Source organism: Cavia porcellus, unplaced genomic scaffold (assembly GCF_034190915.1).
Source record: "Cavia porcellus strain 051 isolate PalLab524CR breed Dunkin Hartley unplaced genomic scaffold, mCavPor4.1 scaffold_29, whole genome shotgun sequence".
NCBI lineage: Eukaryota > Metazoa > Chordata > Mammalia > Rodentia > Caviidae > Cavia > Cavia porcellus.
In genome coordinates, this window is record NW_026947512.1 from 6,992,343 (window position 1) to 7,010,914 (window position 18,572).

At 37.1% G+C, this 18,572-nt stretch overlaps 1 protein-coding gene across 1 annotated transcript in view; it reads right to left on the reverse strand.

Moving 5' to 3' along the window:
• The window catches only part of Axdnd1 (axonemal dynein light chain domain containing 1), a 156,474-nt gene that overhangs the window by 125,745 nt on the left and 12,157 nt on the right, over positions 1 to 18,572 (reverse strand). Inside the window, exons 2-3 of the mRNA XM_013157837.3 lie at positions 16,948 to 17,120; positions 16,397 to 16,500 (exon numbers count right to left, since the gene is read on the reverse strand). Coding sequence (XP_013013291.2) covers positions 16,397 to 16,500; positions 16,948 to 17,120 — 277 coding nt within the window. The remainder of the gene's footprint in view (positions 1 to 16,396; positions 16,501 to 16,947; positions 17,121 to 18,572) is intronic.

An 18,572-nucleotide genomic window follows, 5' to 3' on the forward strand; every position in this document is an offset into this window, starting at 1 on the left:
CCTGAAACGCCTGAATTGATATCAACTGAAATAAAGAAACAACTCCAGGAAGCTATAAAAGAATTCAAATCAGAAATAATCCCCAAGGTAAAAGAAGAAATGATAAATGTAGTGAAAGAAAGGCTAAGCACATTTAAAGAAAACATAGTTAAAAAATTAGAGAAACAATGCAAAAGGATGGAAACCCTAAATGAACAATATAAGATACAAACACAATGCATGAAGCAGATTCAAAGAGATATACAGGAAATCAAAAATTCCATTGAAAGTTGGAAAAACTGTCTCAATGAAAGTGAAGACAAAATTTCAGACCTTGAAGACAAGACTGCAGCTAGTGAACAGGAAAGGAAAGATCTTTTAACAATAACAAGGAATCAGGAAACAACAATTCAGCAGCTGCAAGATGATGAAAAGAAAAACAACATAAGATTGATAGGGATAAATGAAAAAGAAGGGGGCAACACAATGACCTCAAGAGGTTATTTACAGAAGTAATAGCTGAAAATTTTTCAGATATGAGAATGGAAACTGGCATACAGATCAGTGAAGCATATAGAACTCCAAATAGCCAAAACCAAAAGAAAACTACGCCAAGACATATAATAATCAACATCCCAAAAATCCAACATAAGAACAGAATATTAAAATCTGTTAGAGAGAAGAGACAAATCGCCTATAAAGGAAAACCTATCAGAATCACAACAGATTTCTCAACACAAACAGTGAAGTCAAGAAGAGCATGAAGTAAAGTATTTCAAATCCTAAAGGAAAATGACTTCCAATCCAGACTGATGTACCCTGAAAAACTGTCCTTCAAAATGGATGGAGAAATAAGATACTTCCATAACAAAGAACAGCTGAAGAATTTCATGATCACCAAGCCAACCCTGCAAAGAATACGGAAAGACAGTCTAGATACAGGAAAAAACCACTAAGCAAGGCAGACAATTAAACAGAGTGGAAAGGTGAAGAAGCAACAGCAGAAAGATAATATGTCAAAAATAAACCTATATCAGTTATAATCATTAATATAAATGACTCAATTCACCAATTAAAAAAAACAAACTGGCAGAATTGATCAAGAAACATCATCCAACCATATGCTATCTATGAGAAACCCATATAACCCCAAAGGAAACTCAAAGACTGAAAGTCAAAGGATGGAAAACAATATTTCATGCAACAGGAGCACCAAAAAAAGCAAGCGTAGGGGCTGGGGATTTAGCTCAGCGGCATAAGTGCCTGCCTTGCAAGCAGGCAGTCATGAGTTCGATCCCTGCTACCGAAAAAGACAAAAAAAAAAAAAAAAAAGCAGGAGTAGCTATTTTGTTTGCAGACAATGTGAACTTCAAACCAAGAATGATCCTAAGAGATAAAGAAGGTAACTACATACTATGAAGGGGAAAACTTCAAGAGGAGTAGATAACAATCTTAAATATATATGCACCAAATTCAGGAGCATCCAGCTATACAAAAAAGGTATTGAAAGAAATGAAAAATCAAATAAGCAATAACACAATTATAACAGGAGACACACCACTGACACAAAGGAAAAGATCAACCAGACAGGAAATCAGCAGAGAAATAACAGAACTTTATCACACCTGTGAACAAATGGACTTGATAGACATATACAGAGTTTTCTACCCAACACCATCACAATGTATATTCTTCTCGGCAGTATATGAAACATTCTCTAAAATAGACCGTATACTAGCCCACAAAATATATTTAAGTAAATGCAAAAGAATTGAAATTATTCCATGCATGTTATCAGATCACAGCACCACGAAACTAGAAAGTAATGATAAGAGAAACTGCAAAACCCCCACAAACACATGGAATTTGAATAATACACTCCTGAGCAATCAGTGGGTCACAGAGGAAATTAAAGAAGAAACTAAACAATATCTACAAGCAAATGCAAATACAAATACAACTTACTGGAATCTGTGGGATGCAATGAAAGCACTCCTCAGAGAAAAAATTTATTGTAGTGAATTCCCACATCAGGAAAACAGAACAAACACAAATAAACAACAAGAAGCTATACCTCAAACATCTAGAAAAAGAAGAACAAGTCAAGCCCAAAGCCAAAAAAGGGAGAAAAGCTCAGAGCAAAAATCAATGCAATAGAGACTAAGAAAACATTACAAGGAATCAGTGAATCAAAGAGTTGATTCTTTGAAAGAATCAATAAAATTGATAAGCTCCTAGTCAACCTTATTTTAAAAAGGAAAGAAAAAACTCAAATTCATGCAATAAGGATGAAAAAGGCAAAATCACTACAGACTCTATAGAAATACAGAAGATCATCAACACCTATTTCAAAAACCTCTACTCTCATAGATTTGATAATACAGAAGAGATTGACAGATTCCCAGAAACATATGAAGTACCAAAGCTAGGTCAAGAAGATATAAAACTGCTGAATAACCCAATTTCTATTAATGAAATTGACAATTTAATTAAATCCTTACCAAGAAATAAGAGCCCAGGCCCAGATGGATTTACTGCAGAATTCTACAAGAAATTCAAAGACTAAATGCTGAAAGTCCTCAAACTCTTCAATGAAATCTAAAGGGAAGCAATTCTTCCCAACTCGTTCCTGGAAGCAAATATTACTCTAGTACCAAAACCTGAGAAAGACCCAACTAAAAAAGAGAACTACAGGCCAATTTCCCTAAAGAAAATAGGTCAAAAATTCTCAATAAAATTTTGGCAAAGAGAATGCAGCAAATCATCAAGAATATTATACACCACAACCAAGTGGGATTCATCCCAGGAATGCAGGGATGATTCAACATACATAAATCAATAAATATAATCCATTTTATCAATAGAGTCAAAAATAAGAATCACATGATCATTTCTATAGATGCAAAAAAAGCTTTTGATAAGGCCCAACACTTATTTATGTTATTCTCTTATTCACTTATTCTCTTACAGAGAATTGGAATAAATCGTCTTACCTCAATATGATAAAAGCCATCTATGACAAACCAACAACCAGTATCATATTAAATGGCCAAAAACTGAAAGCCTTTACCCTAAAATCAGGCACAAGTCAAGGATGTACATTATCACCACTCCTATTCAACATAGTACTGGAAATACTAGCCAGAACAATTAGACAAGAGAGAGAAATTAAAGGAGTAAGGATAGGAAAAGAAGACGTTAAATTATCATTATTTGCAGATGACATGATACTCTACATAGAAGACCCCCAAAACTCCATTTAAAGACTCCTAGATATAATAAATAAATTTAGTAATGTAGCTGGATACAAAGTCAACACTCAAAAATCAATATTATTCCTATACACTAACAACAAAATCACTGAGAGAGAAAGAAGAGAAGCCACATCCTTTACAATAGCATCTAAAAAAATGAAATACTTAAGAATCAATCTAACAAAAGAAGTAAAAGATCTATTCAGGGAAAATTAGAATACCTTAAAAAAAATAAATCGAAGAGGACCCCAGAAAATGGAAAGACATCCCTTGTTCATGGATAGGAAGAAAAAATATTGTGAAAATGGCTATTCTCCCAAAATTGTTATACAGATTTTAATACAATCCAAATCAAAATATCACTAGCATACCTCATAGATCTAGAAAAATTACTCCTAAAATTAAACTGGAACCAGAAGAGACCTAGAATAGCAACGGAAATTCTAAGCAACAAAGGCAAGGCAGGAGGCATCATAATCCCTGACTTGAAGTTATACTACAAAGCTACTATAATAAAATCAACATGGTACTGGAATAAAAACTGACCTGAAGATCAGTGGAACAGATTAGAAAATACAACTACAACTACAAACATACTAAGCCACCTTATCTTTGATAAAGGGGCCAAACACGTCCACTGGAAGAAAGTCTGTTTAAAAATGATGCTGGAAAAACTGGCTCTCCATATGCCAAAAACTAAAACTTAGACCCATGCCTATCACCATGTACTAAAGTCAAAATGAATCAAATATCTAAATATTAAAATACAAACACTAAATCTATTGAAAGACAAAGCAGGTAAAAATCTTGAAGACATAGGGGTAGGTAGAGAATTCATGAACAAGAATCAAACTGCACAGAAAATACTTCCCAGAATCAAAAACTGGGATCATGTCTTATTAGAGTTTTTGCATGTCGAAAGAAATCTCCAGCATAGTGAAAAGAAAACCCACAAATTGGGAAAAAAAATCTTAGTGAACTGTCCCTTAGACAAAGAACTTCTGTTTAGAACATATAAAGAATTTTAAAAAATCAGACCCCTGAAATTCAAAGACCCAATCCAAAAATGGGCATCTGAGATGAATACACAGTTCTCAGATGAAGAAATACAAATGGCAAATAAATACATGAAAAAATGTTCAGCATCATTAGTCATTAGAGAAATGCAAATTAAAACCACACTGAGATTCCATCTCACTCCAGAAAGAATGGCCAGGATCAAGAAAACTACCAACAACAAATGCTGGAGAGGCTGTGGGGAAAAAAGAACTCTGCTGCACTGTTGGTAGGGGGCAGACCAGTGTATCCACTGTGAAAGTCAGTCTACGGATTCCTCAAAAAGCTGGGATTAGGGCCAGGGATTTAGCTCAGTGGCATAAGTGCCTGCCTTGCAAGTGCATGGTTGTGAGTTCAATCCCTGGTACCAAAAAAAAACCAAAAACAAAAAACCTAGGATTGGAAGTCCCATTTGATCCAGCTATTCCACTTCTGGGCATATTCCCAGAAGAACTGATAACATCATACCACAGTGATATATGTGCACCCATGTTTATAGAAGCAGAATTTGTAATAGCCAGATCTTGGAAACTACCTAAGTATTCATCAACTGAGGAATGGATAAAAAAGTTGTGGTATTTTTATACAATGGAGTACTACGTACAGCTATAAAGAATGATCACATTGAGATATTTATAAATAAATGGATGCACTTGAGACCACACTCATAAGTGAAATAAATTAAACTCACATGTATAAATACCATATCATCTCCCTAGTGTAAGAAATGGTAAGAGTATATAAGATTTTATGGTAATCATGGTTCCCTATTATATTGCTCTGAAGTCTTATACTATTTTCATTCATTGGCTAGAATGGTTTTATTCTGTTTTGTTTGATTTTATTACGTGTAATGGTATAAACAGCTGCTTTGAAGGAAACAAGACATTATGGCAGCCATTGCTGATTTAATATCATCTTGCTTTGTCCTACCATGCTTTTGTTCTTCTGTTTCCACTGGTTCTACCATGTTGAGTCTTATTGGATTTTAATATGTGTGATAGCATAAACAAACTTTTTAAGGAAAATGAGATATTATAGTAGTATTGTTCATTATCGGTTATTTGGTTTTGAATGTCCTGTAATACTTTCATTCTCTTCAATAGTTTTATTTTGTTATGTTTGATACTATTGTGTGTGAAGATATGCTCAACTATTTCAAAGAAAAGAGACATTATGGTAGCTACCGTTGATATCCGGTTGTCTTGTCATGAAGTGCTGTGTTGTTTGCACTGTTTTGTGCTTTTTTGTTTTGTTTTGTTCTCTTTTGTTTTATTCTCTTTAAAATAAAAAAAAGAACATAATATACATTCTTCTCAATAGCACATGAAACTTTCTCCAAAATAGTCACACTTAAGTAAATGAAAATGAATCTATATTAATTTTTGGTTTCTGTTTTGGTTTTTTTGTTTGTTTTTATTTTGGGTTTTTTTTTTGTTTGTTTGCTTGTTTTTTTGGTACCAGGGATCAAATTTGAGACCTCACACTTACCAGGCAGGCACTTATGCCACCGAGCTAAATCCCCAGCTGAATCTAAATTATACTATGCATATGATCACATCATAGCACAGTAAAAAAATTAATTGGCAAAAGAAAACACAAATTATGTAAGAAAATTAAAAACGCACTCTTGAATAATCATTGTGTCACAGGAAAAAATCAAGGAAGAAATTAGTTTCTACAATGAAAGATAACATATCAAAACATACTAGGAGATACAATGAATGTAGTCTGAAGAGACACACTTACAGTTGTGAATACCCATATCATAAAAACAGTGAGCCCAAATTAATACCTAATGATTCATCTCAAGAGCCTAGAAAGAGAAAAGCTGTCTCCTGAGAATCCGCCATGCTGGGATTTGAGGGATCCACCAGGGAGACAATGATCCAACCTTCCTGGTAAACAGCTTAAGCCTACCTGCACTGAGAATCAACACCCCCCTCCCCAACTCTGTTAATAACTGAATGGTTCTGAGGGGAGCCTGAGTTGATAGCAACTACAGTACATAAAGTGACTAAATGCTTATATTGTTTGGTTGATTATGCAGGCTGAGGGCCAGCAGTCTGAGCATCTCTCTGGAGGATGACAATATGCAATATAGCAAATATGGGGAATTTCCTTCTATCTTGTCTTTGAAGTCCAATACTGTTTTCACTGTTTGGCTTTGTTCTGATTGTTTTTGCTTTATTTAATGTCCTGTTTTGCTGGTGTTATTGTATTTTGTTTTCAGTTTGATTTTGCTCTACCTGATGGAATGCACAACTATTATGAAGATAACAAGGATATACTAGGATAGCTACTGTTGTTTTCCTGGTATCCTGCTCTAAAGTTCTGTACCAATTTTGCCTCATTGCCTTGATTGGCTTTGCTTTGTCTTGCTTTGTAGTATTTTACTATCTTTAAAATTTAAAAAAAAAAGAGCCTAAAAAAATAAGAACAATCCAAATCCAAAGCTGGTACAAATAAGGGGTTTCTAAAGATCAGTGCAGAAATTAATGAAATTGAGACAAAAAAAACATAAATAATCAATAAATTGAAATGTTTATTTGAAAGATAAGCAAAATAAACAAATCCTTTGCCAATTCCATCATAAAAGAAAGGACACATATCAATGCAAAAGATGAAATCACAATAGATAACAGAACATTATTAGTAATTATTTTGAAAATCTGTATTCCACAAAATTAGAGAGTCCAGAAGAAGTGGATAAACTCCTAAAGACATATGAATGACCAAAACTGGGCCAAGAAAATAGAAAAAACCATGAATAATCCAATAATAGGCAATGAAATTGAGGAGTAATTTTTTAAAACTTACTAAGAAAAATCAAGAATCAATGGATTCACTGTGGGATTCTGCATGTACTTCAGAAATGGTTGAATGTCAATACTTCTCAAACTCTGTAATGAAATTCAAAGGGAAGGTGTAGTCATTCCTGGAAGCTAGTATTATCCTGATTCCAAAACCAGAAAAGGATCCAACCAAAAAAAGAGGACTATATGCCAATCTCTTTAATAAACATAGACACAAAATCCTCAACAAGATACTGGCAAGTGAAAGTTTCTTGCCCTAGTATAAATTACTGTACAATGATGGTGGTGGTCTAACATGGCGGAAGGAACACTTACCACTTCCTGCTTCTTCTTCAGCCCTAATTGCAACTCCCCTTCCTGCTTGCACGCACAGAGAATTCCAATCGGTTCCTCACATGTCATCAATCTCCGCCTATGTGCCACTGCCCATCAGAAGTCATGTAACCCTCTGCCTCAGCCTCTGTGTATCCAGTCGAAGGAGATAGCCCAATCGCCACGGGTTGTGTGTTCCTTTCCAAGTCCTCAACTCAATAAACCTATTCATTTCGTACTTTTTGCTTCTCTATTGCTCCAGAATACTCTAACAGCAAACAATTCAATGTATCATGAAAAAGTCCATACTTCATACTCACAACCAAATAAGCTTCATCCCAGGTATAAAGAGACAGTCAAAGACAAATCAATAAATATATTACACACAGAAATTGAAACAAGGACAAAAATCACATGTTCATCTCAATAGATGCAGAAGAAGTCTGATAAAATTGAACATCCCTCATGACAAAAAAAAAAAAAAAACAACCAAAGAAAATAGAGATAGAAGGACCTTACTGCAATCTAGTAGAAGCCATTTAGGAGAAACCTACTACCAATATCATATTTAATGAGAAATGCTGAAAGGCTTCCTAATAAAATTGGAACAAGACAACAATGCTCACTATTATTACACCTCTTCAATATAATACTCAACAGAATAATCAGGCAAGAAAAAGAAATAAAAAGAGTATACATAGGAAGGAAAGCAGTCAAACTATCATTATTTGCAGACACGATCTTCTATATACAAGACCCAAAGAGTCCACCAAAAGACTCTTAGTATTACTAACTACATTCCGTAACATAGCAATACACAAAGTCAGTACACAAAAATTGTCAGGCATGGTGGCACGTGTGTAATCTCAGCACTCAGGAGGCTGAGGCTGGAGGATTGTTGCAAGTTCAAGACCAGCCTGGGCTACAAAGCGAGCCCAAGGCCAGCCTGAACTGCATAGTGAGAAATCTGTCTCAGAAAAACAATAATAATAATAATAATAGCATTCCCATACACCAATAATGAACTCATTAAGAAATTAGAGAATAATACCATTCATGATAGCATCATGAAAAATTAAATATTCAGAAATTAATATAACAAAGAGAAAGAATTCCATAATGAAAACTGCAGTATTATGAAGCAGGACATTGAAGAGGACATCTGAAAGTGGAAGGATGGCCCCACTCTCGGACATGCAGAACAGTACAGTCAAAATGGCCATACTTCCAAAGCTGATGCACAGATATAATGCAATCCCCCAAAAAGTACCAACAGAATTCCTCGCAGAACTAGAGAAAACAATCCTAAAATTCATGGGATACCACTTTTTGCCCATCAAATTGGCAATGATAACTTTGATGAAACTCTACATTGGCAAGAAGCAACACACACATATGTTCAATATTTGTATCCTTTTTTGAATCTTGATTTTTCATTTAACAACTTTCTTAGAAATGATTTCATCTCAGTACGTAATGAATTTCTTTGGTGGTGTGTTTGTTTTTGCAGTACTAATAGTTAAATCCAGGGCCTAAAGTATGGGAGCCAAACACTATACCATGAGCCACACTCACACCCTTCAGCCTGTTTTTAAACTGGCCACATAGAATCCCATTGTACATATACATGTATATCATTACTAATTCCCTATTGCTAAATACTATGTTGTTTCCAATGTTTTCCTGTCACAAACAACAATTAAAATGAACATTTTTGCTAATATGTTATTTCTCACATGACTATATCAGTAGAATAAATTCCTATAGGTAGAACTGCTAGATTGAACAATGTGCATTTGTAATTTTGATATTTAACCAAATTTCTCTAGATTAAAAGTTCTTTATCTTCCCTTCCTTGAGTTCAATATTTATCATTTCAATGTGTAGTTTTATGTTTACTACATAAACAGTTCTAAGAAATATGTAGTACAATTTTGAACATTGTAAAATCATAAGTGGTATTATACCAAATTACCTATAGTTTGCATTGTCTGCCTATTGCTATTTTTTATACGAATTTTAGGATTAGCTTGTTGAATTGAAATGTTGTGGGAAAATTCCCAACTAAACCAAACAGAAAGAAGACTGTTTGCACCAAGCAGATAAGGCAGCATTTAATCTTTATGCTGGCAGATTGTTGTGGGATAACTCCACAAAAGGCAACAGCCCTGGGGGTACAGAGAGCTTAATTTATATAGAATTAAGAAGCAGGAGGTACAAGCAAGTGAGGAAATGTTACATAACTGGTTACATGCAATCAGTCACATATTGACAGGCAGGCTAGCCTTTAACAGATTTGTTAAAACAAAAGAGTTGTCTTTCATAATATAGAAACACTCTGTGCACAAGGGGAGAGGGGCCTTACAGCATTGTTGTAGCTTGGCATAACTGGCACCATCTTGAGCCCTGCATTTAACTGGTGCCCTGTATTTGATCCAGGAGAAAAACAGAACGAGCTGCACCCACGTGAGAAAAATTAACCTGCTCAACCAAGAAGCAGGATACAGGTGTCAGCCAAAAATTAATGTAAGATTCTAGCTAAATTGTTCCCAACAGGATGTCTTTTTGTGGTTCTCCGTTTTAAAAGCCCTGTAACTTTCCAGTTCGAGGCCACTTGAGACTCTGAAACAGGGGGTCTGTATAAGAGTGGTCCTGAGCTCAGCTAATTAAATTTCAAATTTATCAATTTGGCTGCTTGGATTCCTATATTGTTCACGAACCCACTTCAGGGTGGCATATTTAAAGGCATAATATGGATTCATTCCTGGGCGAGGGCCCTTACAGGGTGTCATTGACTAGCTCAGGGTGCCTCAAGGTATAGACAATTACTCTCAGCGCCATCAGGTATATAGCTGGACCTTAGACACTGTCAGGGTCAGTTGCGTTCGGCAGAAACAACAGAACAGAAATTTAGTCAGAGACTTCTAATTGATCAAGAAATACCTATAAGTTGGCTGTTTTATACCTGTGCTCTTACATTATAATTGTAACCCAACACCATGATAAATTGTGTTGGAATTTTAAGTGAAATTACACTGGATTTGTAGATTAATTTGGAAATATTGATATCTTACATAACTGATACTTGGTGTTCGTGACTATGGTGCATCTCTTATTCACTCAGGTCTTGTAAGGCTTTTGATAGATCTTTCCCTATGCACATTTCAAGATCTCTAGATGTGTTGGTTTTTGCTACTGTAATGAGATCTTTTACTGATTAAAGATTACCTGTGCATGGGAATATGTTTTTGCTGATCACATATCCAGCAACATTTTAAGTTCTCTTTCTGATTAGTACTTTTTGTTGAGGACCACAAATTCACAATGGTTAATTTTGCATACTTCCCTCAGGGATAAATGGCGGTTTGGGATTGATCTTTTGATACTGCTAATTTTTATTATCAGTATCCCTTGGGGTTATCACTTTTGAGATTTCCCATTAACTCTTCAGGGATAGGCCATCCTCCCTCACCCACTAAGACTAAAAGTAGGATCACTAAGATTTAAAGAACACTCCAGGACAAGGTCTTTCTTAGTATAAAATCATCTCTGCCCTCTTGAGTCACCCCCAGATTATCCAGTGCCCACCGAGTCTTCAGCCTGTCTTCTGCTGGCTCCTGCTATCACTGTGTACACCCAATAACAGTGGCAAGCTTGAGTGTCTGTCTCTGCCTATCCTGGGTCCTGATCTCCAGTCCCTCCTCATGTGTTACTAAATTTGTTTCCTTTTCTTGTTTCATTCTTTTGTTGTGTCCCTCATACAAGACCCCTGGAGACCTTAGTCAGGTACCTGGTAGCTTCTAAATTTCTTGACAAAAATAAATAAATGTATAAAATAACTCAAATATCCATCCTTTTAATTACTAATCATATTACAAAATCAGACTTTATCCGTTACACATGATCCTTTCATACCCTCATCTACTCTTGTCTTGGCCTACGTCACTCATTTCCATAATTTTCTTAGTAGTTCCACCACCCATCCCAGAGTGCTATGAGACAGGGAAAAGAGAAAGACACCTCTGCGGAGCTAGAGAAGAAGAAAGGGGTACGGGCCAGGAGAACAAGGAGAGAGAAAGGAAGAAAAGGAGGAAAGGGGAGAAAGAAAAGAAAAAGAAAGGAAAAAATAAAGGAAGAAAGAAAATACAAGCAATACATTAATTAACGGTCTGTGCTGCGGTCAGACTTCTACTCAGCAGGGTCCCTTCTTGAACTAGAGTACTTGCGGCTGCTTTGGAGCTAGACTTTCCTCGTGGAGTCAACTCTGCCCGTCCTGGGAGTTTTTCCCATAAGCCTGCTTCACATCAGATCCTTTAAACCTTCCAACAACTTTATAAACACTCAATTTTCTTCTTTAGCATTTTCCTACTTGAAATATGTACAATGATTTATTCTCTGCATTGAACTCTGACAGCTGACAAAAATATTCACTTTGTCATTTGTATTTTATTGTTGTGCTTGGCGTATTTGGAGACTGCTGGACAAGTTACCTTTGTTACTATTAGCTGTGCATTTACGTATCTCTTACATAACAAGTTAACATGAACTTAGCTTAAGCAACACAGATTTATTATCCCAGCTGTGCAGGTCAGAAGTCCAACGCAGGTCTTTCAGGGCTAAACTCCAGGTGCTGGGAGGTGCTGTTTTTTTCTGGAAACACTAAGGAAGATCCATTTCTGCGATCATCTGTGCTTAACAGAATTCAGTTCCTTGAAGTTTTAAGACTGAGATTCCTTTTTTGTTGTTGTTGTTCAGGGGATTGAACTCACGACTTCAAGCTTGCCAGGCAGGTACTTATGCAGCTGAACTAAATCCCCAGCCTGAGATTCCTGTTTTCTAGATAGCTGTCAGTCGAGTTGTTGTTACTAGAACCAGATTCTTCTGTCCAACTGTATTGTTTTCTTTCCCCTTTGATCACACTTGGGGTTGAACCCAGGACCTTGCACATGCTAGACAAGAGCTCTACGCTGGGCTACAGCCCCAGCCCTTTCTAAATTCTATTGGAGACACAGCTTTGCTAAATTGCTCAAGCTGGCCTTAAACTTGTGATCCCACTGCCTCAAGTAGCTGGGATGGCAGGCACACACCACCACGCCCCACCCAACTACATTTCTTTATTTGTGTTCTTTTTCCTCCACCTTCAAAGCCAAAAGTGGGAGGCTGAGCACCTCTCGTGCTCCAAATCAACTTTCTGCCTGCTGTCTCTGACCCACTGGACTGTCTTCCTTCTCCGTTTTCAAAGATTCAGGTGATTAGGCTACGCTCATTTTGACAATCCAGAATGATCTCTCCATCTCAAGGTTCTTAACCTTTATCATATCTGCAAAGTCCTCTCTGCCACATGAGGTAGGCAGTCACAACTTGTAGGATTACACTGAGGATAGTTTAGTGAGGTCACAGTGATATTATCTGTTTCTCTGATCTTTACATTTTAAAAATTCCCACTCAGAAGAAGTCACTTGACATCAGAACTTTAAGGTCAGTTTATTGTTGCATTCCAAAATAGCTAAATAATTTTTCAAAGTACTTCAAACATCTCAGAACTACTAATTAGTACTAGATATAACCATGATCTGAAGGCACAAAACAAAGTACACGACAGCCTCAGGACATAAAAGTCAACAGGCTACCTTTCTGCCACTCTTCATAGCCTGACACACAGGTGAGTAATAACACATTATACTTAAATACTGTGCTTTAGGGTTTTACAAGTGCTCTTGCGTCACTTGTCTCATTACTGCTTTATAATATCCCTGGAAGGCACACAGAATGGAAAAAATCTATCATTCCCCTTCTTACAGATAAGAAAAGTAACTTCAGAAAGATGAGATAACCTGCCCAAGTATGATAACCCTGTTAGATGAAAATGACACGTAAAAACAAACAAACAAAAAGAAAGAAAGTGATGCTTACAGAGGGATACACAGGGAAAAAACTCATGGATAAATAATACTTTAAAACAAGTAGGCTGCATGGGGGAGGCTGAGGCAAGAGGATAGCCAGGAGTTCAAGGCCAAGCTGAACTACAAAGCCAGACACTGTCTAAGAAAAAAAAAGCAGGTCACAATCTCCACAGAAAAAAAAATTTTACATTTAGAATCATAAAAAAGAACAAATACAAAACAAAATCAACAAATAATATTTGCTGATTTGATCTAAAACCATGTCTTGGTTACTTTTTTCTTTGTTACTGAAACAAAATACCTGACTCCCAAAATGAAGAAAGGAAAGGTTTTTTTAGCTCATAATTCATAGAGGTTTCAGTCCATACTCAGCTGGCTCCAAGACAGACTGGCACAGGGCAGGAGGCAGCCGTCCACGGCAGCAGGAGGCAGCAAAAACAGCAAAAGCAAAAAGGAAGAGCACGCAGAGAAGATTCTTTCTGCCCTTTATAGTGTATGCAGGCCAAATCCAACCTAGAGTGAGTATAGTACTCGCACCCATAATCCCAGCATTGGACCATGAATCAGTCACATACAAACTTGCCCCTATGACTGCACAAGGCTTAGGGGGGACATCTAGACACAAACAGTAACATTGTGCCCTGGCCCCCCAAGAACTCATGTACATCCTTCATGCAAAAGGCATTTAGTCCATCTCTAAAAGTTACCAAAATTTTAACATTTTCAGCATTATTGAAAAGTCTAAGTCCCAAGCATTTCCATTTCAAAAGGTACAAACAGGGGAATACAAAAGAATGGGACCAAAGCAAATCCAAAATATAGCAAGGCAAACATTAAGTCCTCTAGTTCCATGCAGAACATCTAAAGCAATCTGTGGTAATTTGTGAGCTCCAAAAGGCTTACATGACTCTGCCCCTATGACACTTCCAGTGATTGTATCTCCCATGGCTTCTCTCGTAGGCCTATTCTGCTCAATCCTTGCAGCTTTCTTTAAATGATCATGTTCCTGACTTCTCCAAACTTCTAGAGTCTCCACTGCACTTTTGGCTTCACCCTTGAAGCTTCCTTCATGGCCCTCTAGGGGGCACACTGCCTGGCCTCTCAGGCCTCCTTCTGAAATCTGGGTGGAAGCCTTTTTAACCTCAGAACTCTTGCATTCTGCATGCAACTAAAAACCAGTGCCATGTGGGTGATGCCAAGGTTGACTGCCAGCTGGAGCAGGACCAGGCTTCCCTCTCTTTTGGCAGTAGGTGTTGAATGCCTGGATCACTAGGCACTATGAACCTGATTCTGAGGGACAAATTCTCTATGCTACCACCATTTGGAAAACTGTTGCAACCACCACCATTCTGGAACATGGTGCTCTGCAGCTTTGTCCTCAAAGCAAAGTATTTCACTTTTGCAGTTTTGAGGCTGCAAACGATGGACACTTGCTGCTTCTTGTGATGCGCTTGAGCCATCTTTTCCATTGCCCTGCTCCTTCTCAACAATGGAGATTTCCTCAGCTCTATCTTTGAAGCTCACAATTTTACTTAAGCTTCCTTTCTGGCCAACTCACAACATTTTAATCATTCTTCTTGGGTCTGTGCTCTTGATTCTCAATGTAAATCTGGCTAAAAGCCCCTAATGATAGCCATGCCACAGCCTCAGCATTAGACTGTCCTGAAATTTCTTCTAGATTAATTAGTCTGCCATCCTTAATCTCAGTGTTGGACAAAATCTCTGGGCATGCACAAAATGCAGACCAACTTTCTACCAAGCCACAACATACATTGTCTGAACTCCAACAACCAATGCAATTCTTTTTCCAGCAGAAATCTCCCAAACCTGGTCTCTACTGGCAGTATTTCCATCAGCCTCTGGTCTCCTGAGCTCTAACCAGAATCTCCTATACAGAACATTCCAGCTCTACTCTTTCAGGTGATATCTCTGAACCTTTCCAAACTTTCCCCACAAGCCATGCCCAAAGTCTCTTGAACTACACAGTCAGGTACTGTTACAGCAATGACCTCACTTATTTAGCTCACAGTTTGTGGAGGTTTCAGTCCATAATCAGCTGGCTCCACGATAGAATGGCACATGACAGAGTGTCAACCATCCAGAGCAGCGAAAGACAGCAAAAGCAACAAAAGCAAGGAACGAGGAGCATGGAGAAGACTCTGTCCCTTATATTACATGTAGGCCACACCCACCCTGTACACTCACACTCATAATCCCAGCATTAAACATGAATCAGTCACAAACTCTGGAAGCTTACCACCATGACCACATGAGACTTTGGGAGGACATCTAGACAAAAATTATAACACAATGTAAAGGTTAAGGATTCTCTTTGAAGAAAATCAGAAATTAAGCACTTGTCTTTCAAGGTCTTCCACATCATGAAGTTATGTTTCTTCCATGATGTACCAAAAAAAAATATCCAAAGCAATAACAACAGAAAAAAACCAGGAGGTAATAAAAACACACTTCACCAGGTATGGTAGCACATGCTATAATGCCAGCACTCTGGAAGGCTAAGATAAGAAGATCACAAATTTAATACAAGCATGGGCAACTTAGTGACACCATCACAAAATTTTTTTTAAAATGTAAAGGTGAGGCATAGTTCAGTAAGAAGGCAAAGTTCAATCCCCAGTACCAAAAAAATGCATTATAAAGTAATTCTACCTGTCAAACTATGTCTATTTTATTTTATTTATTTCTTGGTACTGGGGATCAAACTCATGACTGCGTGCTTTCTAGACAGGCACGTATAGGGCTGTGTTAAATCCTTGGCCACCATGTCCATTTTAATAGAGAAAAACAAGAAACAGGAGACTATCAGGCCAAGTATTATGAATGCATGCAAAAAAACCTAAAGAATGTAAAGTCAGCAATTTTAGCTACCATACTGATGATAACCACACACAAAAAGGTGATCCTTTGTCCCTCTGGATTGTATTCTATTTACCAAAGATATAACACATTTTATAATCAATGGTTTTAGATTTCCAATGCTGCCCGCCCCAAGAATATCATACGAAATAAGACAACTCTGTCTGCCTCTATCCTGACTTTTGTCTTCCTTCTTTACCTTGCAGCTCCTGTTAGGGAGACAGGATGGTCAATCAGGTATTTGAATTTAGTCCTGTGAATGGGGTGCTGCCAGACCGCATCTACAGTGCGTGGAAGGGTACCCTGGGAAAAAGCAGAATCACATAAATGTCCAGCAGAGGGCGCACGAGTCAAATGAAACTTTTACTAATTTTGAATCTTTACATTAGGGAAATTTGAATACTCTATGGAACAAAGAAAGCAGAACTCATATTCAATAACATGGACAAAGACTGAAACGAGGATAATTCTGTAGTGAATGAAAATATTAAGACTAATGAGTAGTAGTAATTATTTTGATAAATTTGCATAAACACAGTTTATTGGAAATAAGCCTGGGAGATACTGGTGTAAAGTCCTAAGCCTTCAATCTAGAAAATTACTTTCAAAAATATTCTAAGACCTTTTAGAATATATAATATACACGTAACACAATGCAGCAGATAACAAAAAGATAAAAGTTCCCAACTACTCTAAATACACACACACACACACACACACACACACACACACACACACACACGCACGCACCGTTGGGGTTTTAACTTTCTTAGGAGGCAGTAAATTTTCAGGACAAGGACCGGCACTGGTTGCATAGGTCAGAGAAAGCAGAACTTCCTCAGGGATGAACTCATTCTGAAGGGATGTAGGAAGAGGTTTGGAACGATCCACCATAATTTTTTTCTCTCTTATCTCCGGAAGTCCTAAGAAAGTAACGAGAATGAAAAGCTCTTACTGTAGTTTTTCGGACGGAGCACCCTAGATGCCTCATCATTCTTGTCTCTCTGGGTGGTGTGGTTTTACCTTGTTTTGTTTTTGAGACAGAGTCACACTAATGTAGTTTAGGCTGGCCTGGACTCACTTTGTAGCTCAGGCTAGCCTCAGACTTGCTGCAATCCTCCTGCCTCAGCCTCCCAAGAACTGGGTTGCAGATGTGCACCACCATGCCCTGCATGTCTGTTTCTAAAAAAGAAGAACACTATTTCTACTTGACAAACAGTAGCAAGTAATACTTCAAACACTGCATAAGAGAAATATACGGCCTTTCCTATTCACACCATATCAAACACAGGTTCAAAACCTCAGGTACAAAGATAAACCTGAATTATGCCAAATTCAAAGTTGAAAATTACACTCATTTCACTTAATTAACTCGGATAGTCTTAAAATTATGGGAATGAACATCTATCTTTTCTTTGATGTGAAAATGATAAAAGAAATCTCTCTTCCAAAGTGTTAGATTAGGCTTGAGTGTGATGGCAATAGACCTTTAATCCCAGCACTCCGGAGGCTGAGGCAGGAGGATCCCTGAGAGTTCAAAGCCAGTTTGAGCCACTACAAAGTGAGTGCAAAGTCAGCCTGAATCACATGGTGAAACCCTGTCTCAAAAAGACAAAAAGCAAAACAAACTGCTAGATTACTCAATAATTTTTCCTTAAATAAAATAAAATAAATAAGACACACTTGTACAAACATTGTATTGTCTCAATAGTGTGAGAAGCTGAAAGAAACAACATATGTATATGTATATATATGTGTACAAAAAGATAGTTATACTACTTATTTCTCTGAGTTCACTGAAAGGAAAGATTTGTGCTGGTATTATTCAGATGATTGAATACAGATGTCTTGTGCTCTGGGTGAACAGTTTAGGGATGACAGTGCGCAATGTACATACCATTGTTGCCCCATGATTGATGAGTTTTCAAATTTTGTTTTACTTTTTTCTTTTCTTTTCTCATTGAAGTAAAATGGATTTGAAAAAAATTATTTTCTTATATCAAGTTAAAGGTAAAAATAATTGATTCGAATCGAGGTTGGAAGGGATTCAATTTGAGTTTAAAAATAAAAGTAGGAACTGGAATATATCTCACAATAGAGTGCTTAACTTGAATGCACAAAGCCCTGGGTTAAACCTCCAGCCTCTCCTCATAAAAAAAAATAAAATTAGAACGGGGATGGTTGGAAATTATGAGTGGAACAATCTGAGCAAATCAATGCAGTAAAAACTATAAAAATGGTTCTACTCAGCTTAGGTAGGGCAGAAGAATGAAAAAAGTGGGTAGGAGGACTAATATTGGAAAAGGCCTCATTATTTCAGTCAAGTAGAGTTGGGTTGCCACCATTCTTAGTGCTTTCCACAGATATGGTTTACT